At 43.1% G+C, this 24,177-nt stretch overlaps 1 protein-coding gene and 1 pseudogene across 4 annotated transcripts in view; one reads left to right on the top strand and one right to left on the bottom strand.

The window, feature by feature from the left end:
* SPoCk (secretory pathway calcium atpase) overlaps nt 1-24,177 on the bottom strand; it is a 138,245-nt gene that overhangs the window by 6,345 nt on the left and 107,723 nt on the right. For 3 of the 4 annotated variants that reach the window (XM_055063683.2, XM_055063686.1, XM_055063685.2), the window contains exon 24: nt 262-15,093. In XM_055063683.2, coding sequence (XP_054919658.1) covers nt 14,969-15,093 — 125 coding nt within the window. In that variant the 3' untranslated portion in view covers nt 262-14,968. Of the gene's footprint in view, nt 1-138; nt 216-261; nt 15,094-24,177 lie in introns of those variants that run through there. The other variant, XM_055063684.2, reaches the window with a different exon arrangement.
* Nucleotides 7,052-9,124, top strand: LOC140213204 (uncharacterized; annotated as a pseudogene).

The following is a 24,177-nucleotide window of genomic DNA, read 5'->3' as shown; positions in this document are numbered from 1 at the left end:
CTGAAAGGGTACCGAATCACGTTACCGTTGTTCATTCATTCAGGGAGCATGAAACAAATGAAATGTAGACCAGAAATCTGTTAGCACACACAAAAAAATCTACCTATTCTCATGTTCTCAATGTAGGCTCCAACTAACCTCAGCATGGTTGTGAAGATCGAAAGGCACGTTAAGTCACTTTCAAGTGTGGATGTCTAGTCAATGTGACAGTTATCCTGAAACGGCCATGTACAAAGCACATTCAGTCAGCATTTAGACATATTATGCATAAATTATTTTAATCACAATGTAAAAAATTGCAGGTATCATGAGAGATTCAGTGCACGATAAAGCCAAAACACTTTTTGCTGACACAATGCTATTTAACCATTTTTTTTTTCAACAACCGTGCAGCATAGCTGAGCATATGTGCTGGGTAGAAATAAGTATTTTCTTTTCTATGCAATCTTTCACATACTTTTGCAACATACTAGAGTTTGGGCAGCAACCAGCAAGCACAAGATCATTTTAGTTTGGTTACCACACAAACTACAATGTGGCACATGCGAGGTATCTTCACAGCAGTTCAAGGCAAGGCTTCTGTGCAGAACAATGCTACTCTACATACAGCAGTAAAAATGTATTGCAACATTTTATGGTGTAATCACAAATCACACTGTAAAGGCAGCATCTGGAAATTCTGTATGGTGCTATACCTCCTTGAAAAAGCTTCAAGGGTGCACTATCACATCTGCTTTGATGGCACAAAATTTGGTTACGATGGTGTTTGCTGTAAATCATTGCTGTATAACCAAAGTTCACTGAATTGTGCACACCTAAATAAACTCTAGAAAACTAGACATACTGGTTGCACAACATCACACTTTTCAGGAATTATTGGTACAGGGCATAAAAGCATTGCAAAATAGAGTTCATGTGAATTGTTGGTAGGAAAATACAGATGAAAAGGAGATGTGACAAAGACAATGCAATCATAGAAATAGTTCTTGGTGTGTGTGTCCATTATCTCTGTCCTGTTTTCATGCCATTTAATTTTCATCTTTAATAAGAATGCCACATTAAACCAGTATGTGCTACATCCAAGCAATTACTCCAGCAAACTTTTCCTGCTGCATGCATTTATGGTATGCACGGCCAATGAAATGTTTAAACACACTACAATATATAGCATTTCTTTATCCAGGAAATAAAAAGAGCATAGTTGCAGGACAGAAATTTGGGCAAACTGACTGCGAGTACAATTTTTTACCATAGACTGGCACAGTGATATAGCACACAGTGGCAAGAGGGCCACAGTGAAATTGTATACCCTCCTTCGTTGCCACATGCTATGCTATGACATTCTGTTAATAATTATGTGATCAAGGTTAACATCCAAAAGCAACATCTGGGCTATGAGGGATGCTGTAGTGGCGCATTCTGAATCAACTTCAATGATGAGAGGTCCTTTAACATGCATTAAAATTAACAAAGATTCAGCAAGTGCTCGTTGGTACATACTGAATTTACTGCTGTGCTTTGGTGATATGAAACGCAATACAATAAAGGAAGACGCACGGCCATGCAAGCGTAAACCCAATGGGTACAGTAAAAGTCATCAGTAATGGTTTTGTTCCAGCGCACACGGCAGTTTCCTGCTAGTGCTCATAAATTTCAAAACTGCTTTTAACTATGCCACTGACAGTGTAGCGCGTTTCTTACCTTAAAAGGGCCCTCACCAAGCCCCATCACAAACCTTAGTCATACATTAAAAGTTTGTAGTGCCATGTAGAAAGCGTTTAACCGCAACAAATTATAGAAGTGTCCAGTAGTAGGGGAGAGAGAAGCAAATCAAATCTTGCAAGGTCATCATGTGAAGAGGCAAGGTATCATCCTTATGGCAAAGATTCTCTCCCACTGCCTCGACCAGTGCTAGTAAGTGACATTTCTCTCTGGCATTCTCTCATATCAAAGCCAAGGGCCCACGTGACATTTCTTTTACAGTACAGACTCCCGCTCCCCCCCCTTTTCTGTCATCCTTCCTTCTTGCTGCATGGCAAATTGACATGAAAGGCAGTACAGAGACAGTTTTGTGCATTCTGTGTTCTACAGAAATCACAAAGTTCTTTGTCCTGCTGTTATGTGCGCAGTAAAGTCAGATATGCGTATCTTGTAAGTGAATGGTATCTTATACACAACATCCTCTACACACCCAATTAATGTATCTGTGTGCTTCTATAGGGAAGAAGACAGTTAGTTGTTCCATAGTACCTAGTACTTGGTAAGCGCAAATCTGCTATAAGTCATACAAATAAAATTGCTGAGTGTATATAATGAGATATATTAAATATTTTTTGCTTGAAGGAAGTCGTAGGGCAGAAAGGCATATTTATATTGGACTAAGGGAACATAGGCATGCTGTAGGTATGCTAGAGACTTTGGAAAATTTACCGGCATACTTTGTATGCCACTGACCTGAACATATTTTTAGGACAATTCAGACCTTGGTTCAATGTGGCTCAAAGACTGCAAACGAGATAATGTAAGTACAATTAATGCCAAGGAATGCACTAGGAAGTGATGTGAACACACAATCAGTGGCTTTGAAGTACCTGCTTTTATATTTACATGTAAATAATAGCTGGAAATTGCCACCTGTGACCATGAAAAAACCACTAAGAATTACTTTTACTATAATGGTTTTTCAGTTCCTTCTTTCATGTCATATAGAGTAGAACCCCGCTGATATAATCCCGTCAGGTATGATTTCCCGGCACTAACATTCGTGATTGAGAACACACACACACACACAAAGAACCAATAAAACTACGCTTATTTTTTTACCGGTTCATACGTTCCCGGAAAATACGATATTTCAGCACCAATGTTCAGTACATCGCCAATGTGCGATCGTATGATACGTTTTCCAGTTGCAATATCCCATGCCTATTGCAATGGACATCTTCACCATCAGTTTCAGAGCACATGGTGCGGTTGGAAGCGTACTGCACGCTTTTAATTGGTGACAACCCAAACGCGCCTCCGTTCCCTGCTGTAGACTGCGATCATATACGTCTTCTGTCTGCTAGACCCCATGTAAACAAGGTGCGAGGCGGGCGCGATCGAGAACAGTAGCCGCCCGCTGCATCAGCTTCCCTGCAATACTCGCCCGCCCGTATCACGTGGAAACGCTGGTGCTCATAAAGTTTCTTATTGCAGTACCAGCAAATCTGCTCCAGAGTCCTTGCACGCCGCATTCACAGCTATCGCCTCCAACCCCCATTGTGGTAATCATATTCATCTGCTTGCTTGACAGCGCGTGGGGCGTAGTGCCGTTGAAAGCATACTGCACGTTTTTTAAACAGTAGGCGATAACCCAAATGCACCGCCGTTCCCTGCTGCCGGCAGCGCGATGCGAGAGTCGCGTTTCGTTCCGGCGACATCCGGTGTCGGCCATCAATTCAATTTTGTTTCGGTTTCCCGTCCTCGTCTTAAAACACTACGAAATAGGAAAACAAAACGCGTCTCGTGTCTCCTGCCGCAACGATTCGCACAACACTTCACATTCTGTATATGTCAACTACAGTTGGGCCTGCCAAATTTCTTGTGACTTAGGAACGTGCGTCTTTCCAGTCAGTATGTGTTTTCTCGCGTTTTTTTTTTTCCAGAACGTACGAACAAGGTTCTACAGTATATCTGACGTACACATCCTAGTAAACAATTCAGTTTGGAGCTGTATGTCTTCATTCTTTCTTGTATTTTGTGTCACCAAAGCAGTGCAGTAAACCTAAAAAAGCTGAAATTGGTATGTCAGCACTTCTTCATTCTCCTCCTATGCTAACGTAAAAAAAAAATTCCCAGAATGAAAATTTAACACACATGAAAGTGACTTCACAAACTTGATTTTTCAGATGAGCAAGACAAGTTTGTTCATCATGATAAATATTCTGCTATCATAAAGCATGATGAATTTCATGTTTAGTGTTTGACAAAAGGGTGTTATTTTGCCTGAAGCAGCCAAACATGGGCAAATTGACATTGTAGAACAATGTCAAAAATTGCAATAAAATTGAGACTAAAAAAATTCATTTCATCCTAAATTCTTTCTGCAAAAAGAACTACGCAGGAAAAGAAATCAAATACACTATTTCTTAGTGGATAGTAGGACAGCAACTGTGCAACTAAGAGCTAGTTGAATCCATAGACTTCCATATACAAGCAGCATTATAACAGGTGTATTTTTTTTATGCAACGAGCACCACTTTTGAGATGATGAGACCTTAAAATGTGCTACGAAATACACTGGCGTTCTAGATAACTTTTCCATAAAGCGTGCCTCTGACATTTCAGGACAATCTTAACTGATACGCCAAGGTATATTAGCAGATTTTGGTGACAGATATCACAAAAGTGGTACTAGTTACAAGATTTCTGCTAAGCAGACATGACTTCACTACTCTTTGGCTTCAATTTCGCAATTACAACATATGTCCTAAAGTCAGTAATTAAAATGTTTTGCCGTTTTTGCAGATATGCGAAAACGGCTGGGGTCCAAATACGACAGTTTCTTTAGAAGTGTTACGAATAAAAAGAGACACCTGGTATAATACTTTATGCTATTCACCTTGAATACATTCTTTTGCTCTATACATAAACAGCAAGCTTTCACTTTGTGGGAGCACATGTATTAATTTAGAACTCCCATGACCACTACATAAGGAGCAGTTCAAGAACACCGCACTTCTTGTATAATGTGGCTAGGTAAAAAGCTAGAAGCTGAGCAAGACTAAATATAAAGGAGAATGGAATGACAACAAAGGACAAGCCCAGTAGCCAATACTAGTATGAATACTCAGAAGTTTACTAGCAAGGGAACTTGGGTCTACAGTGCACAACTAGATGAAGTAACAGTAAAACTAAATTACGTTTACCACCTATAGTTGGCTTTTTGTCTGTCTAGAAAATGAGCTTAGCACAAACATTACCAGTGTTTTTTTAAAATGAGATGTGTTACGCTACAATGTAAAATCTCTCAACTGAGATAACTGCACATGCTGCATGACCAAGTTGTAAAGAGTTTTACAAGGATGACAAATCACTTTGCTATAGCCAGCTTCAGACAGAGCAAGGCCTTGATATAAGCTCATCGTAGGATACTTGATGGGGTAGTAGTTAGTGTGCTGGATATTTCACAGGGTTCATAGCAGTTCCTGTAACTTCTAAGGGTCTGAGAAAGCGTTTATGCAAAGAGAGATTGTACTTAACACATGCACAGACGCAATTTTTTTTCATCACAGTACAAAGGGAAGCCAGATGAAGTAAAGGCCAGATGTGCAAACAAAATTCTCAAAAAAGAAGAGAAAAAAGCCAGGAACTTATAAGCACTCTAAAATTTAAGCCTTTTCAAGGTCTAGAAAATGGTGTTTTGGTAGACAAGGACAGGAAACAATTCTTTTCAATATTTTTCAAGGATTGCTACAAACCATGTTTGAGAATGAGAAACCAAGCTAGCCCATTATAAAACATTTCTTGCAGTAGTTTGCTCCAAATGGTTTGCAACATGTTGCAATGAGATGTGAACTTTGTTAAGATGCCCAAATACTGCATATTTTGAGAAAGGCATGACACAAGAAAAACACTACAACGAAAAAAAAAAAAAAAAAAAAAAAAAACATGCTATGAAGTCGCGCCCACATGCAATATGGCATGCATACCATAAACCCTTGTCATGCTTAACGCCCCCACGTCTGTAATGGCGGGGTAAAGTGGGCACACAAAGCAAATATACTGCAACCTATAATAAAATAAATGTGTCCAGCAATGGTACATGTTCCAAAGAAAAAAAAAAAGCTTGACCTATAAAGCTGACAAAGATCTTGTGGTTAGCATTAAGAGGGATTTTATTGAATCTTGCCTTTGTAACTTGCCATTCATTTGCAAATAATGGAACCAGACACTGGCACCTTAATGAACTAAAAGTGCCTAATTGCAAATTAATTTGGCCCAAGTCAGACTACAAAACATCTAATTAACAAAAAGTATGCTGAACCATACTGTGCACTCATTCTTGAAATGGCAAGCCATAGCCTGTTTGTTCAGTGTTCAGTATTGACACCGATTTATCTGCAGCCATGTTACCTGATTGCACCCAAGTTACTACAGGACATTGCAGAAAAGAAATGCTGGACCACTTTTTTTGACATTCTTTCACTGCTGCCTCTACTACTACAGCTGTCCGCAACAGCACAAGCATCTTTGAATGCTACCTACGTCTATTCACCACATTCTCCTCTCTTCATAGCCATTTTCAGCATTGGAGTTTTAGAAATAAGGGGTGCAAACAGCTTGTGATACCCCAAAATCAAGGTCAGTGAGAGTGCATATGCCCACTCTTGGTTGGGTACTTTCGTATGCATAACCTACAGCATCTGCTAATTTTGTTTCCACTACTTAAAAAACCCTATTGTCGACAGATTTAGGCAATTGTCTAACAAAATTAGTATGAGAGCTGAGGAACTATAAGCTTTGCACTAGAGTGTGCAGGCCAAACGTCATGCAAATCATCAATGGAATGCCTTGGAGATTTATCTGCAACAGCATTTTGAATGTGCGTAAAAATTTTCATTCTATTCAATTACTACAGTGACCTGAGATCTTCCAGAATAGGCATAAAGAATTAAGGTATAACTGCATTTGGGGTGGCATTTGAGGAGAAAATTTTTTCCATTCCAATTTTGTGCCGTTTTTGTTTTTTCCTGCACCGCAAAGGTAATCACAGTTAATATTGCTTGAGCCAATAACTAAAGAGTGACTAGGACTAGAATCAGTGTGTCGGAACGAAACGAAAACCAAGAATGAAAAAATATGTATATTTTTTATTGGAATGAAAACAGCCGAAACATTACTTATTATTTTATTTTGGAGTGAAACTGAAATATTTTATATCAGTTTTCGGTTCAAGGGGAAAGTTGGCAATCCGAAACAACCGACGTCAGGCAACATCAGCATCAGCGTGTATCTCAAACAGGGATGATGTGAGCGACAGCCGCTTGAACATGCCACTAATCAAACCATGCTGCTCGGTGCACTAGCAGTAGCAGCACTAACAGATAGGAATCGTAGCAGAGCTCGGAGCAGGTGTTTGCGTGCTGCAGAGCTTATTGTTTCGTTTTCTACGGGTCTTGGTAAGGGAAGTTTACAGCTCGCCCAAATTGGATGCGACAGAACCAATCATGCTCAAAGATATTTCAAGTATGACACTGTCTCAAACAAATCAACATGCCAGATTGACGACCCCCAGCACGCAGTTTCAGGCGACCACGGTGAACACCTGTAATGTCATCTGCAGCAGCGCCACAAGGAGGTGTATGACAAAATTCTTGCCGAGAAAGCCAAGTCCACAAAGCGCTTCATATCGGACGAGGCTGAAGGCTTTCCTACGGCAAAGCTCAGGCAAGTGGATATGCAACGCACGCTTCAGAATACTTCGTGGAAGTGCGTTTCACTCGATGTAACATAGGACAGCATAATGAACAGTTGCATCAAAGAAGTCACGAGAACCAGTTGGCCATTTCTGCTTGTCAATGACTTTGGCTTTCGCAAAGTAGCTGATCCTGTCCTAAAAGCACTTGGTGCCAAACGGTCTATCATAGCAGACACTGTTAAGGACAGAGTCCACAAAGAAGTGAAGAGCACGCGAGAGGAAATTTCTCAGTCACTTAGAAAATGGATGCTTTCTTTAAAAATTGACTGCGCATAGAGACTTGACAGAGCTCTGCTTGGCATCAATGTACAGTAGGCAGAAAATGAAAGACTAATTCATCAACTACTGGCCATGAAGGAACTTTTCGACAGGCACACTGCTGAACATCTGAAATTACAGGTGAAAAGCATGCTATGTCGCTATGACTTCAGTGTCACCCAGGTGTACAGCATCACAACTGATAATGGTGCACACATGCTAAAGGCTGTTCGCGTTCTCAGTGAAACAGACGACAAAACTGACGCTTCCAGCTCAGACGAAGAAGCCAATAGCAGCAACCCTGAATTTCGATATTACAACTCTCTGCTAGATGACTCAGAAGATGCCATGCCCAGCGCCTTAGTCTTGATGACGCAGACTTTATGTTAGGTGTCATGTGTGCTGTGTACACACTGCAACTGGCCGTTAGCGATGCTCTTAAGGAGTCAGGTTCCTACACTATCGTCGCAGAGTGTCGTGCACTTGTGAAGAAACTCCGCGTAAAGTGCCATGGGCTTGGTAAGGAAGCTAGGGCTAAAGAAGCCTGTCATCGATTGCCCGACACGATGGATGTTGACGTTGAACATGTTAACTAGGTTGATAGAACTAAAGGACTTCACTGAGGACTTTCTATCGGATGAAGGGACCACAAGGTGGATTGGTAGCATGTGAGCACAAGCAGAAATACTCATACAATCCTTTCAGCCGGCACAAGAAGCCACAAAGATCTTCAAAGAGAACAACTCACAATTGATTATTTCTATGGTGGAAATTGATTATTTCTATGGTGTATGGTTGACGTGTTGTACGAGGACCTCAATGATACCGATTCCATTTGCACAGACTCTGGTTCAACCCATGAAGAAGCGAAAGCGAGATCTCTGCAATACAGATATTTTTTCGTGCAGCACTGTACATGGACCATCGCTATCGCCTTCTCCTTTCCACTGACCAGAAATGTATTGAGCAAAACCTAGAAGTGAATTACAGGCCTTCAGCAAAAGCAGGGTAACAGCTGTATTCCAGAAAGCATGGCTGCCTTAACTCCAGAGTAACCAGAAGATGCCTTTGAAGCATTTCTCAAGACAAAAGAAGCTGAGGCTAGAGCTCATTTGCATTTGACAAGTAAGCTAGGCTTAGTGAACATTGTATGCTTGCTGGAAATGCTTGACAAAGAGCCACACCTTCCAGAGGGCACGAATGTGTTTAAATTTTGGGAAGAGCGAAGAAAGCAGCAACCAGAGCTGTACATATTAACGCAAGTAGCCCTTGGTGTGCCAGCCACACGTCAGCATGGAGAGGGCCTTCTCGGCGCTGAAGTTAGTTTTATCATAACAGCAGTCTAGCATTTCGGCGAGTACACTTGATGACGTGCTGCTTCTGAGACCATGCTCAGTGCCTTGACTCGAAGCACAAAGCATGATCTGCGAATAATTCACTTATTGCGAAAAATAGCATGTTTTGATCGTTACTTTACTTCAAAAAATTTTACATGCAAACAAAAACCATTACAAACCATTACAGATCAGTTTTTTTTTTTTCCTATCCGGAGCAGAACCAAAGCAGAAATTTTTTCAGAGGAATAAAACTAAAACGAACGAAAAACATTCCGTTCTGACACCCTGACTAGAATACAATTATCACTTTAGCCCAAGGGTCACTTTATAATTACAGCTTTGGAGTCCCACTCAAAGATCTCTGGGCTAATAGGGCACATTTCTCAAGTAGCATATAGGCCACTTTCATAAGTGCGATTAGGCCAGATGTGACAAAAATGGAAAAGGTTGGTGGCAGTGCTACCTTCCATATCGCATTGTGGTAATGACTGGCCAAGTACAACCAGCCAACAAAAAAATAAAATGAGCTAGGTTGCAAATAATGAAACTTTAAAAAAAAATTTTACTTTAGCTTAATCTGTTGAAAAATGCCAAAAACAGAAGGAGATCCGAATTGTGCAGATCCCACATGCTGTGGGAATCAATGTAATGCAAAGAATTCTGCATGCAGCTAGCTATCTAGCCTCGTTTGCAGCTCTGCAAAGCATTACCTGATGGACCAACATGTTTATGTAAGTTAAAAAATTGTGTATGTGACATAAACGTGTGTGTCACGATAGCAGTAAGATAATTGCACGGATGATAATATGACTACTGTTTTTTTTTTTTTTTTTTTGTATTCAGACGACCTGTTACAACCTGCTCCATAATGACCTGGGCTGATACTGAAGGTGTTACGATGTCCCAAATCTACGTAGAGTTAATTGCTACAAAGAAAGGACTGAGGAATGTGCACCAATCCGGAGTTGTTGCCAAACATGTTGTTGCCAGTGCAGTCTAACACTGGCAACAACATGTCTCAATACGCTGGCTGCCATAAAAGAAGAATGAGAGAAACTGGCATGCTCCCGCTTTAGTTAGCAGCTTGTTGCTATGCGATGTGATGCACGTGAAAGAGAGTGGCAAGACTGAAGCCGAATGCAAACTGGTACATGCATGCACACATGCTTTTGCTTGTGCTATGCGATGTTGCACATGCTTAAATAGCTAATTGGTGTTGGCACAAGAGAAGTGTCCGGGCAATCGTGGCCTAATGGTTAGAGCATCGGGCAAGGTTCCGTTCCATGATCGAACAAGTGAAGTTTTTCTTTTTAATTGAAAAGGCCCTAAATTATGCGAGACAGAAACCAACCTACAGCAAAGTGCCTTGAATAAGCCAAAGAATGTTTTGCATAAAAAAATTATGACACAGCAGGCAGCTAACAATTAACAACTTGTCACCTTTACTTCGTAAGCAGAGAAAAAAAAAAGTTACAGCATCTCATGTTTTGTTGTTATGCTTCAAATGGCTGAACTTTAGGAACCTAGTCAATGGTGGAAGAAACGAGGCTCATTGTAACAAGCGCAATATGTGCAACATTAGAGCAGTCATGTCACCAGCATTGGGGTTTGTGTACACGTAAGATCGAATGAGGTGCATGGGAAGTTCTGCCATTCCACCAAATATTTTCCACATGTGCCAAAAGCTCCAAATGGTTTATTGAATCCCTTATTACATAAATTTAAGTTTTCTAATGACAGAATTAGACAAGCCTTTGTTTAGGTCAAATATGCTCAAACAAACCTTAACATTCTAAAGAAATGTGAGGCTGAGATTTGATGAGCGAAAGTTGTTGCAGATCATATATGATACACCATGCAGTTAACGACACATCTTACAAATATACAAAGAGACATTCAAATCGCAGAAAAGCTGCTAAATATATCAGGAGCATTGAAACAGTTAAAAGCTTTGCTGTAAAAAATGGACTGCATTCCTCGCAGCACCAGCAAGTTCAAGTTTCTTTAACCCTTTCAGGGCCAATGACATAAATATACGGCGCCGCGAACAAGTCCAAAATGGTTGATGCTATATATTTACGGCGCCGTCTGTATGGTTAAAAAGCGCGCCAATTTTCTAACTTTTTTTTTTTCCTGGCATGTGCTGCCACTATGTGGGAATACAGGGAATTTTTTTCGCATGCCTCCCTACCTCGCTTTTCGTTGCATGGTTTGTTTTATAGCTAATTTTCTCCAGCGTGTCTATATACTACTGCTCACACATTGGTGTGCGTGCGGTCGGGCGGTGGTTTGGGTTTTGTTCTGCAGGCGGCTCTGGCTTCTTGCGCTCGCAAAACTGATAGCTATCCTGTTACTAATCGCTCAAAGGGCGACCGCCTGTTTCTCGCTCGTTTAGTGCTCACAGAGGTGCGCATAGGAAGGATGCCGCCATGCATACGTTTCCTCCTTTTTTTTTTTTGAGACTAGTGAAAACTAATTGCCTCTGGTTGGTGATAAGATGAAGATTAGCGGAAGTTTGTCACATGTTTTGTTTTTTGACGGGCACACAACCACACCGTTTTTTTTAGTGCGCTCACCTACGCAGTTTGATTACGCTATAGGCATAAATACGAGTGTAAGAGCAGGAACATTTGAAACTTGCGAAATATTCTCGTGTGAGCATTTTGTAAGCCTTGAACTATGTGGATAACAATGGATCAAATTGTTAATTCTTATAACTTTATTTCCTTTTTTACTGTTGTTATTCATGAATAAAGAGTACATGTATAACAATGCAAAATATTTTTTTCTCACTTTACGATCAGCCGAGAAAAATTGCGGTAAATATTTTTCGAAATAGGTCCCTCAGAATTATTGGAATTTGCAATAAAAGAAATCAACCCTGGGCGATCGCATATGGCAAAAAAAATTGACCCTGAAAGAGTTAAAATTTGATGATGTTACCCTTGACTAATTGATAGCATCCGCATCTAGGCTGGGTCGTTCATAGAGCTTTCTTTTGCGTAAATATTTGGTTTGCAGTCTTTACGAACTTGGCGCAAGCTGAAAATCAACCTCAATTCTCTTCCCAAGAGTGATGTGCTTCTGCTGTTGTCATTAGCCCTTGAAACACAGCAGGCCGCACTTTATGTTTACCGTAAACACTGCTGGCATTTTCATTTTCTGACATATTTGCTACAGTAATAGTGCTAAGAAACAGTATAATAGTGTTAAGAAATAGTATAGCCCATAGAAACATTCTAGTTTGTCACTAAATTTGTTCTGTCATGAGGAAACAAATACCTGCTCCCTTCTACAAGATAACCCATAACTGCATGCTGTATGATATGTGATATACTAGTACTTAATGAACCACCTGAATGTCTTTGTCATTCAAAACATCACAGTAGGCTGATACACAGCAAACATTGCTGTTTTTTGTACATTGATTTCAGGCATGTAAACTGTCGTGAAAAAAAAAAAAACTTTATGAACTTTTTGCATATTGTGTGATGAGCGGCCAAGATTGAAGAGTTATACACAGATTCTGGGTAAATATGTAAGATTTTATTTCAATCCAATTCTGTTATGTTTGAAGAAGTTGGTCTTTGTGTACCATATTATGATACACCATGTGGTAAGGAGTTAGCAGTCTAACCAAATTTTTATTTCAAGCCTGTACAGCCAACTTCCTTTACTGGGCCACAACAGGACACAGAGAATTGGCCTGTGTCACTTAGTTACATTAAATTGTACCTTGAAAATGTTTAACTGCACATTTATTTATATGAAATAAATTTATACGGTGTCCTGTGTGAAAGCCTCGGTAATGACTGCTGTACAAACAACCTTCACAAAGCCTAGGTTCATTCATGTCTTCTCTGAACACATAGGTAAGCACTGAGAATTTTCTTTTTTCTGTTTAAGGCACTCATGACAACTAAGAGTGAGGAGAAAGAGAGAGAGAAAAAAGTTACAATTTTGTAGTTGGAAGTTGTAAAAATGTCATTGGTACAAATGGTACTAGTCTGCCACTGCAGCACCATGTGCCATGGAAATCTGCCCTCGACACATGGTCTGGTTCTATAACCTCACTAAATGTCAAAGAAAGCTGACGGACTGTGTATGTAATGTAATTTGCCCTATGCAACCTGCATTAAATTTTGTTGCATGCAAAAAAGAACATTTGACAGTGTCATACTTAATGAAGATCAATGTATTATCCCTGTTTTCCAATTAAACTAAGTTTCACACAGATATCATAAGATATATGGCAACATTATAGAGTCTTTACTGCTGAATGGCTCAAAGAAGTGTAATTTCATTGACGCCTTGCTACTAAATACATGATTCCATTCTACTCACACACCATCTACCACAAGCTGCGCATAGGCACTGCAGAGAACATTTCACCAATGTAGAGGTGCAAGTTTTGCAGCCTGTCTTCAGCACAGACTATTCCAGGCTTCCATGCTTTGTTTCTTTTCTTGTGCACAGCTATCCTTCTGGAAATATACTGATTTACCTAGGGACATATACCACACAAATATTTACTAAGGAATTCACATTCAGCCTGCTCCACTCAGCTGAAATATACTTGCTTGACTCAGTTTCAACACGAACAGTCCTCAGAGAGCTTGCTATCTGAACTGACACAGTCAGAACTGTCAGTTTTCAAATCTAAATAATTTTTTTTTCTGGATATTATCATCCTTTAAAATATGCATCTAAAAGAGGCATTGATGTACCACAATAGGGCACTTTAGTCACAAGTGCAGTATCGATACTCTGTATTTGTCATTAAAACATGAAACTTCCAGAGTGTTTACTTTAGGAACTCCTGGAAATCTTGTACAATCAATGCATAATTTTCTTTGAGCTCGAATGCAGCCAAGAATGGGCAGGGAGTAGGAGTAAATATAGGGAAGTGCTCTATAACACAATTGGGCATGGTACTTGAAAGGTCAAGAATAGAAGTGAGAGCTTGCTGTAGTCTTAAAACATAGATGCGAGAACAAGCCTTATCAACACAGCTATTCCAGATTACAGACGTTACAGAATTGCAAACAACCAGAAGAAAAGTCTCCAAAGAAAAATAAAAATAACGGCTAAATAACTGAACATCACATTCTTGCATTCTGACACCATCAGCTACTATTTTGTGCATGGATACTAAACTGTATTCTTGCCAAGAACTTAAACATTGGAGTCAGTGAATCATGATTTGTAATAAATTAAATGTCCTCTTCGCATGTAAAGAAGAAGAAAAAAGAAAAACACATTTCACTTGAGAAATATGCAGTGTGAATGGGCATGATTCTGCTGGTTCTCTATTGTGCATTTTGCAAGGCACTACTATCGCTGTGCTCCACTAAAATAGCAAAGCATGTGCATAATGAAAAGTTGCAGATGTCTGAATGTACTTATCACTGAAACATTCACGTAAGTAAATTATAAGAAAAACAGGGGAGGGGCAGTGGGGGAGAGGAACATTGAGGACCTTTGTCAAATAAAGAGTACAGGAAAGGAAGAATCCAGAGTTTTGCAGGTTTCCTGTCCACAATGTTGCCACAACCATTGGTTAGTTTTGAATGTGCAAATCATACATGCTAAGGCAAAGTGTCTCAGCTCTTCACCCTGCAGCTTCACATGATCTTGCCCACTTGCAGTTATTTACAAAAAACTATTTACATAGTTCATGATGAACGAGCTGCAAACCCTACGCAACTCTTCCACGTCTAATCTGAATGCTTTTGTGCATTGACACTTTTGCACTGCAATGAGATAAAAAATATAAATAAAAAATAAAGGCTGTCTTTAAAATAATAACTGCCAGCCAACTTAAAATTCATAAAAAATAAAGGCATTCAAGGATCCAGAGACTGCATTGACTAACGTCGGCCTACAGAAACAACAGTCAAAGCACAGCACTTTAAACAAAATCCGAGCCGAAAAACTGCTTTTTCCGCACCCTTCTCGAAATGCTTCTTTCAAAGAACTTCTTCAGCTCTGATACAATAAAAACAGTTGATGATACTCCAACAAGGAGACAAATATCTGAAAAAGAAGAAGAAAATGTGAAAAGAAATGTTAAGGGCACCATATATGTAATAATAACTTTCAAACGGAGACCACAAAACTATACACAAATATTTGCTATGTGGATTCCTCATGCTACAGCATTAGGGGTCTCACTTTTGTTACACTTTTCTATTAGAAGGCCACTTTGCTCGCACTGAACAAGAATGTTCGAGACAATTTCCAAATGAACTCATTAGTGGCTCAACACACAACAGCGTTACCTATTACTGTATAATGTATACTTGCCAACCTGTGAACCTTAAAAATAGTAAAAATCCTGCAGACACAACACAACAGGCGGAAAGAAAAAGAGGGGGGGAGAGAGGGGTTCGCAATTATCACGGGTTATGCAAGCATTTAAAGCGACACTTCACTTGACAAAGACAGCGCATTGCTGTTTACCATGGCATAAATCCCACGTAACAAAAAAGTAGAAGCGAAACAGCAGTGCCAGTGAACCTTACTTATATACCATTAGCTGCCCCATTTGCCATTCAAGATGACAAACCTGTGGACAAATTGCACTTATTGTGAACTTGCCCAGCTGCTAAAAGCATCAGACGTCATGCAGCCCAAGCCAGCATGAAAGACTGAAATGACCTACAGACATACCTGAACAACACTTCATATTGCATGCTTTTCTCTTACATCTGGGAGGCTGGTTCAGACTCCCCACAGTGAAAAGATGAGTGAGGCGATACTTTTACCCCACACCTCACAAGCCAGCACCTCCATAAAGATGTTTTTATTACTACTATTGCCTGCCTCAGCAACTTGTCTAAATAAAGTTGCCAGAGCACGTACTCCTCTGGTGCCCATCAACCATAAGACTTTCAAGGGTATGGTCAGATACCGATGAGAGGAACACTGTTCGGGTCTAGTTTCCAGAACAAAATATCGGATTTCTTTAAGCATTACTGTGAAAAATTTATAAGGTCCCTGACATTATCATAGCGATTCTGAATAACCTCAGGTGCAACCATTGAGAAGTGTATAGGAGGCTATCCTTGTGGTATTACAGCAGAACCTCGTTTATATGATACCGTTTCGTACGATAACCTGGTGGCAACATTCATAATCGAAAACACAAAAAATGAGCTAATACAGATTCTTTTTCACTGGTTAATACGTGTAATACGTGCGTGATTGAGCAGCGTGCTGCGCCACTTTCCCCACAGTTCTCGCCTGCCCACGTCATGTGAAAACATCGGCAAGCACTTGGTTTCCTCTTCCGGTACCAGTTAATATCCCTGTGGATCTTCGCATGTCACATTCACAGCTATCGCTGTCAATCTTATGGCAATAGGCATCTTCCCGTGTTTCACAGTGCACATGGTGCACCCAAACGTGTCACCGTTCACTGCTGCAAGCGGCACGAAGTGCATGTCATGTTTTGCTCTTGCAGCATCGTATTGTCGTGTCGCCGACCAGCTTGATTTTGGTTGGGTTCCCCATAGACGTTTTTACAAACTGTAAACCCTTTTTACGACAATCCTGTTGGCGCCACCATGTTTGATCACATGGTGATGGGTCCATTGTTTGCCTCAACTGCCTCCCTTGTCTCAGTGTTTACAATGGATTTGCATGACAACCGGTGTGGCTCAGCAAACCTGTTTCGGCAGATATCGTAGATGGTGACTGGGTGGACAACATGAAGCCTTGGCCACAGCTAGAGGACATGTAAGCACTTCCAGGGGTCATTACACCTAGTGCAAACTGCGCGAACAGCATTTATGAAGCTTGTACTACAAGTGGGGCTAGAAATGTGTTCCAAGCTATACAAAGTTTCTGCTTACAAATTAAATCAGGATGAGTGTGTTTTGCTCTTCGTTCTTTATTTCGCAAACATTTTAAAGAAGCAGCTTGTCGTGTTTCTGACCTAGTAGCGTTCTTAGGTGTGGTGACTGTATCATAGTTTATTTTCTGCCTAATCGCTTGTGGGTGTGCACAGTTGCAACAGATTTATTCTTGCTGTGCACAAGGCTTGGAATGTGAATCTTCTGTACTTGGTAATAGCTTGTAGCAAAGATGTATTATCACTAGTCACTCGCTTACTCTGCGAACCCACACGAAACGTCCAGCTTCAAACATTCGTGTGCCGTCGGTGTAGTCGTCGTCACCATGCTTTGGCTCATTGATTCAAGAGTGCACCCATTCACTTATTCTTGATACGTTGGTAATAGCGTGGGCGTAAGTTTCGTGTGATTAAAGTTTGCGTGTGAGTACTACGCCAGTAAGTGACGCTACTTCCTTTCGCAACGAGCGGTACTCAGTTTTAACTCCCGATGTTCCAGGGTTGAAGTCCTTTCTTTGGAGGTTAGCGATACAGTGCTGGCAGATGAGCAATTCTTTTTTTATCCTCGAGGAAAGCCATGCATCGCGAGTGGCTGGCAACACAGACAGTCGTTATGTAGCAGTGGTCCGTGAACTTGGCCACACAGATTCATTCCCTTCCTTAATATGTCAGTATTTGCAGGCAACCACTGCACACGTCTTCCCTCTACTGTTCCTCATTTTGAAGTATGAATAGAGCTCAGTGGTTTAACAAACACCCAGTTGTATTTACGACAGCTGATCGCAGAGTAGCAGGACAGAAGTGGTAATGGCTTCGTATTTGTGCACTTCCAATGAGACAGAGCACGCTCTACAAGAAGACAGAGCGCACTCTTCTCTACAAGAGAAGACAGAGCGCGCTCTACAAGCCAGAAACCAGCGCCCTAATGAGAGGGTCGGCATGTATATCGAGGACATGTCCAGTATCTTCAAGCGTGCTGATCCAAACATGACCGAAAAGAAGAAATTACGCCATCTGATGCGTGGCGTTAAGCAGGAGCTGTTTGTAGGACTCGTCCACAACCCACCACACAGTGTTGCCGAGTTTCGGACCGAAGCGACGACCATAGAGAAGGCGCTGCAGCAGCGTGCCCATCACTACAATCGTGATGTCACCAGCGCACCAGCCATTCTATTGTCGGCAGGCCCAGGCAGTAACACCAAAGCGCTAAGAGAACTGGTGCGATCAATCGTAAAGGAGGAGCTTCGAAAGCTGCAGCTACCGGAAGCCACGCCGACAGTTTCAACTCTCGCAGCCGTCATTCGGGATGAAGTTTGCCACGCCATTCTGCAGCCAGGACGTGAGGAACCACCCATGCATCATGAACAACCACCACCAGCACGTCGCGTGCCGACATACGCTGATGTGTTATGCCAACCGACCGGGCATAGTGCTCCATTCGCTACACCCAGCAGCCGCCAGCCGACTCTGCACAGTGGACCCCTTCTAGCAGACCTGAGGCCACGAAAAAGCGATGCGTGGCGTGCACCCGACCGGACGCCACTCTGTTTCCACTGCGGAGAAGCTGGACACCTGGACACAGAGCAGGTATTCGCGGCTTTACGATAAATACACCTTGTCCTCATAATGGTGGGGCCGTATTCTGTAGCGGTTCGCTTTGGAACCGGTTCGGTCTGGCTGTTACGTCTGGATTACGTCACTCGGAGAAAGAGTGGAACGGGGCGGTGTGAAGGGAACCAATCAACGAGCAGTGGTCTGCCGGAAGATCACGTCATCATTTTTGTTTGTACTTGGGGGATGGTATAGCAATTGAAGGATGTTGCTGGTTTGATAAAAAAACATTGGTTTGTATAGAACACTTCCAAATATAATTTTCAGTAATAAATGTGAGCTTGCGGCGCAGACGGCTACTGGGAGTTGTAATTTTATTTGTGTTGTTTTCTTATGTAGTCGCTAGGTGGTGTGCCATACATTATGCAAACAACTTGCCTCGCTTTGTTTACGTTTTGGACTTGTTCGCGCGCCGAAACCGAAACGATGTCGTCACACAAGGACAGGTGGCTGGGTCCTCATGTTTCAGAGAGGCAGTGCGAAGTACTCGTTTCATTTGTCGAGGAGCACCCCTACCTAGCAAAGGCGTCGTGTGTGTTGGGCCAGCAGCTGACGGCAGCTTTCTGTTGCGCCGTGGATGAGAATCTAACCCATCCTTTTTCTTTGCCCACAACCGTAATGGCCTTGGCGACGGTTGTAATGATCCGGCTGACTGAAGGCTGCGACAGTGCAATCGCTTCTTCATTCCCAACGCACTGTTGAAAGCTCCCGGTGGCAAAAAACCGCAGCTTGCACAGCACTTTCATCGTAGTGTCGACACCATGAAATCTTTGAGGTCCGAGATGTTCTTCCAGCTCATCGCAAAGACGTCGCACTGTGTCTTTGGAGAGCCTAAAATGCCTTCGAAACTCTTCTTCGGCCATGCCGAACGCGTCGCGTCGTTGCCTCTCGTCGCGTAGTCTTTCGGCGCTCGCCAGCAGCACAACCAAAGGAGCCGCCATTGCCGTCTCTGTCTCGTCTCATCTAGGTGCCGGCTTGTCAGCTGGCGCGAGACGAGCCAGCAGCCACGGTTGCCCTAGCAACCCTTGACATCATGCTCGCCACCGTGCGCGACCCTCGAACAAACCACTTCTCTGCGGTTCCTTTCGTAGCAGGGAACCGGTTCCTTTCCAGATGACTGACAACCTGTGTGACGTCAACAAAATTTGTCGTCCCGCCCACCAGGGATGACGACAACAAAGCGCCGACCAATGGCAACAGCCAGACCGAACCAGTTCCAAAGTGAACCGCTACAGAATACGGCTCGTGAAAGACCCATCGAAATTCAGGACTACCTGACCAGACAACAGGACACGGCTGCTAGATACCAACACCAGTCACGATCGCCAGCGTCTACACGCTACCGATCACCGAGTCCGCGGTCATGCTCGATTTCACCAAGGCGTCGTTCACTGAGACCACGTCAGGAAAACTGAAGCGAGCAACCTGTGGAGGCGAGGCCGCTGACGTTCGAAAAAGCCAAGATCCTCCCTTCGTCAAGTTTACCGAGCAGCTGCGACGAACAGAGACGGATGTACAAGATAAGTGAACGGAGAATTTCTTCAGGCTTGCGCATTACGATAGTCATGAATTGAGTGCATTAGTTGACACAGCTGCTGATTATTCCGTTGCAAGATATGCACTCACCAAAGAATTGAAAAAAGTTTTTATGCCGTGGAGTGGACCCCAGATACGTACGGCTGGTGGGCACCTCAGTAAACCCCTGGGTAGATGTACAGCGAGAACCAGAATTCGAGGTTTTTCTTATGTCGCTGGTTTTTTCGTATATAATACTCGGAATGGACTTTCTTCTAACAAATGGTGCCATAATCAACCTGCAGAATGCTAGTGTGTCATTTTCTACGAAGCAGGCTGTAGACGTGCAAGTTGGAGGAGCTAGAACATGTTGCCTCGCGGGTTACCAACGATGACATAATCATGCCACCGCGATGCAGTATGCTGGTTCGCGTAAGAAACGAAGCATTCAACGACTCGGAAAGTATAGTGGAAGCCAACGTTGAGCTTCTGTTGAAACAAGGTATTTGCGCAGCGCGAGGAATTGTTCAACTACGTGATGGGTGTGCTGATGTATTGCTGACGAACTTTGGAAGCGAATTTCAGCGCGTTGCAAAGAACACAGCCATTGCCTTCCTGCAAAGCACTGCTGCAGTCACAGATGTATGTAGCTTAGTGTCAAGGCTGCCTGCTGTCCAAACTACGCATGACGCCGTAACATTAGTTGCAATCAACCTAACTCTGTCGCCAGCCCAGAAAGAAATGATGGAGGACCTTATAAATGACATCGCAGAATGTTTCTCCACCTCATAAAAGGTACGGCACACACCAATTGTTAAACACCGTATAATAACAGACGAAGTGACCAGGCCAGTATACCAACATCCGTACCAAGTGTCACCGGTTGAACGAGAGGACATAAAAAGTCAAATGCAAGAGATGCTTGAGGACGATGTCATTCAGCCATCAAACAACCCGTGGGTGTCGCCCATAGTCCTTCTGAGAAAAGAGGACAATACATTGAGATTCTGTGTTGATTACCGGAAATTGAACAGTGTGACCAAGCGTGATGTATACACCCGACCTCGTATTGTAACACGTTGGATCGCCTACGACGTGCAAACTTTTTCTCTTCATTAGATCTCAAGAGTGGGTATCGGCAAATTGAAGTAGAAGAAAGAGACCGTGAAAAAACTGCTTTTGTAAACCCAGACAGCCTGTGCGAGTTCAAAGTGCTTCCATTTGGCCTCTGCTGTACGCCGGCGACATTCCAGCGCATGATGGACAGTGTCCTCTCAGGTCTCAAATGGCAGTCATGCTTAGATTACCTAGACGACGTAGTGGTATTTTCCGCAACATTCGACCAGCATGTACAGATGCTGCGTTTAGTGCTTCAAGCCATCCGCTCGGCAGGCCTAACCATTAAACTGTAAAAGTGCCAGTTTGGATTCCAAGAACTTAGTTTCCTGGGTCACGTAATTAGCGCGCAAGGTATTAATCTGGATCCCGACAAGACTGCTGCCGTTGCGCGATTTCCAAAGCCGGCCAACAAGAAGACAATATGGCAATTTTTGGCGCTGTGCGCTTACTACAGGCGACTTGTAGAAAACTTCTCAAAAATTGCTGAACCTTTAATGAAACTTACTAAAGACATACCCTTCATGTGGCATACAGAACAAGAGGTTGCATTCAATGAATTGAAGGAACGATTGCAAGCCCCACTGATCCGTGCCCACTTCGACGAAAGAGCGGACACAGAAGTCCACACAGATGCAAGCAATCTCAGTCTCGGCACGGTTCTAGTTCAGTGGCAAAATGGGGAAGAGAAAGTCATAGCGTATGCTAGCCGCACTCTCTCGAAAGCTGAAACAAATTACTTTGCAACAGAAAAGGAATGTTTGGCTGTCATATGGGCCATCAGCAAGTTCCGACCATACCTCTATGGCAGGCCGTTCCGTGCAGTCAGCGATCACCATTCTTTTTGCTGGCTGGCACACCTAAAGGACCCATTTGGACGACTTGTGAGCTGGGGCCTCAGGCTCCAAGAATACGACATTACTGTTGTATACAGGTCTGGAAGAAAACATAACAATGCTGACTGCTTGTCCCGCTCACCAGTGGAGTCTATTCCTTCAGAAGAAGAGGATTTTCTGTTTACAGCGATGACAGCTTCGGAAATCACCGAGCGTCAACGGCCGACACAGAATTGCTCTCACTCATCAACCACCTCGAAGGATACGACGTCCAAGTCTCACGTATGTTTATGAGAGGTTTATTGTAATTTTGCCTCCGAGATAATGCGCTCTACAAGAGAAACTTTGAATGCAACCAGGAAAAATTCTTGCTCGTCGTACCGCCAGCCATGCAACCGGAAATTTTGGAAGCTTGCCGTGATGAACCATCGTCGGGTCACTTAGTGTCAGCCGGACGTTCGCCAGAATTCGTCTCAGATACTTCTGGCCTAAACTGTTAGTGTTGGTGCAGCATTACGTGAAGACATGTCACGAATGTCAAAGGCGCAAAACACCACCCGTGAAACCGGCTGGCCTTCTCCAACCCATAGACCCACCGAAGACTCCATTTCAAAAAGTTGGAATGGATCTTCTCGGACCGTTCCCAACATCATCGTCAGGGAACAGATGGATCATAGTAACGACAGACCATTTAACACAATATGCTGAAACTGGCTGCCTTGAGTGAGGAACGGCACTTGAAGTTGCCAATTTCTTTGTAACATAGTACTGCGACATGGTGCACCAACGGTGGTGATTACTGATAGAGGAGCGGCCTTCACAGCAGATTTGATGCAGTGTTTGAAGAAGATGACTCACACCAGTCACAGGAAAAGCACTGCATATCATCCCCAAACAAATGGCCTGATGGAACATCTAAACCGAACCCTGGCCGATATGCTGTCCATGTATGTCGACCTCGAACATAAGACGTTGGACGCAATCTTGCCTTACGCCACTTTTGCCTATAATACGGCTGTACAGGAGACAACTCAGGTCACTACATTTCAACTGGTCTGTGGGCGCACAGTAACAACCACACTGGATGCTATGTTGCCAGTAGATGATGACAACAACCCATACGACATTGACGACTTCCTACAACGAGCTGAAGAAGCCCGGCAGTTAGCCTGGTGTTAGGAATGGCCGTACGGGGTGGCAACATGCCAGCTATTTCAGCCCGCTGCACGTGTTCCAATCCAACCAGACGGGGCACACTTCAGAGAACTGCGGATAACCGGCAGCCACGTGGCGCGGGGTCAGCTCAGGAATGTGGTACTCGGCAGCGCCACCCTTGACGGAGCAGAGTTCTACGAAGCCCTCTGACGTTGGCTCCATACCTTTACACCTGTGTGTGTGTGTGCAACACGAGTATGTGAGCCCGCCTCCCCCAAAAGGGCGGGTCATCTTCGGTGACGTCGAACGGTGACGTTGAACGATGACTGGACGAACGTTTCCGTTCGCTTGGGATCAGGGGGGGGGGGGGGGGGGGGCGAGAGCTTATAAGCATAATAATGTGCTCGTCGTCGTTATAATGTGCTCGTTGTTGTGCTCGTCGTAGTGAGCTGAGTGCTCGTTGTCATGCTCGAAATGTACTAGTGAGCTGTGTGCTCGTAAGCTGTTTGCTGTATGTGTCGTCTTGCAGGCTCCATATGGGAGTCACGCTAGACTGTCGATGTATGTCTTGTTTTAAATGTAAATACTGCAAATAAATCCTGCTCGCCCAGTCCTGTCGCCCCAAGCTCCTTCCTACATCTACGACCGCTCCAAATCTGACAAGTGAATGGCAGCGGTGAGATCGGCCTACAACTCGTAGATCGTCCGACAACTCAAACAAATGGTGGCAGCGGCGAGATCGTCCGACAAATCTAATACTGGTTCCACATACGCCAGCAACAACGTAGGCATGCAAGCCACTACAATCTGCGCCGCAGAGAAGTTCAGTACCACCCAGGCGCTAAAGTGTGGGTATGGACACCAGTGCGTCGTTGCGGACTATGTGAAAAACTCCTTCGCCGATACTTTGGACCTTACGAAGTTATTCGCCGAGTAGGTGACCTGAATTACGAAATCATCCCTCATGAACAAGAGTGATCAAAGCAACACAACCATGCGGAGGTCGTACATGTAGTCTGCATGAAGCCTTAC

Source organism: Dermacentor andersoni, chromosome 1 (genome assembly GCF_023375885.2).
Source record: "Dermacentor andersoni chromosome 1, qqDerAnde1_hic_scaffold, whole genome shotgun sequence".
Lineage (NCBI taxonomy): Eukaryota > Metazoa > Arthropoda > Arachnida > Ixodida > Ixodidae > Dermacentor > Dermacentor andersoni.
This window is presented reverse-complemented; position numbering and strand designations above follow the sequence as displayed.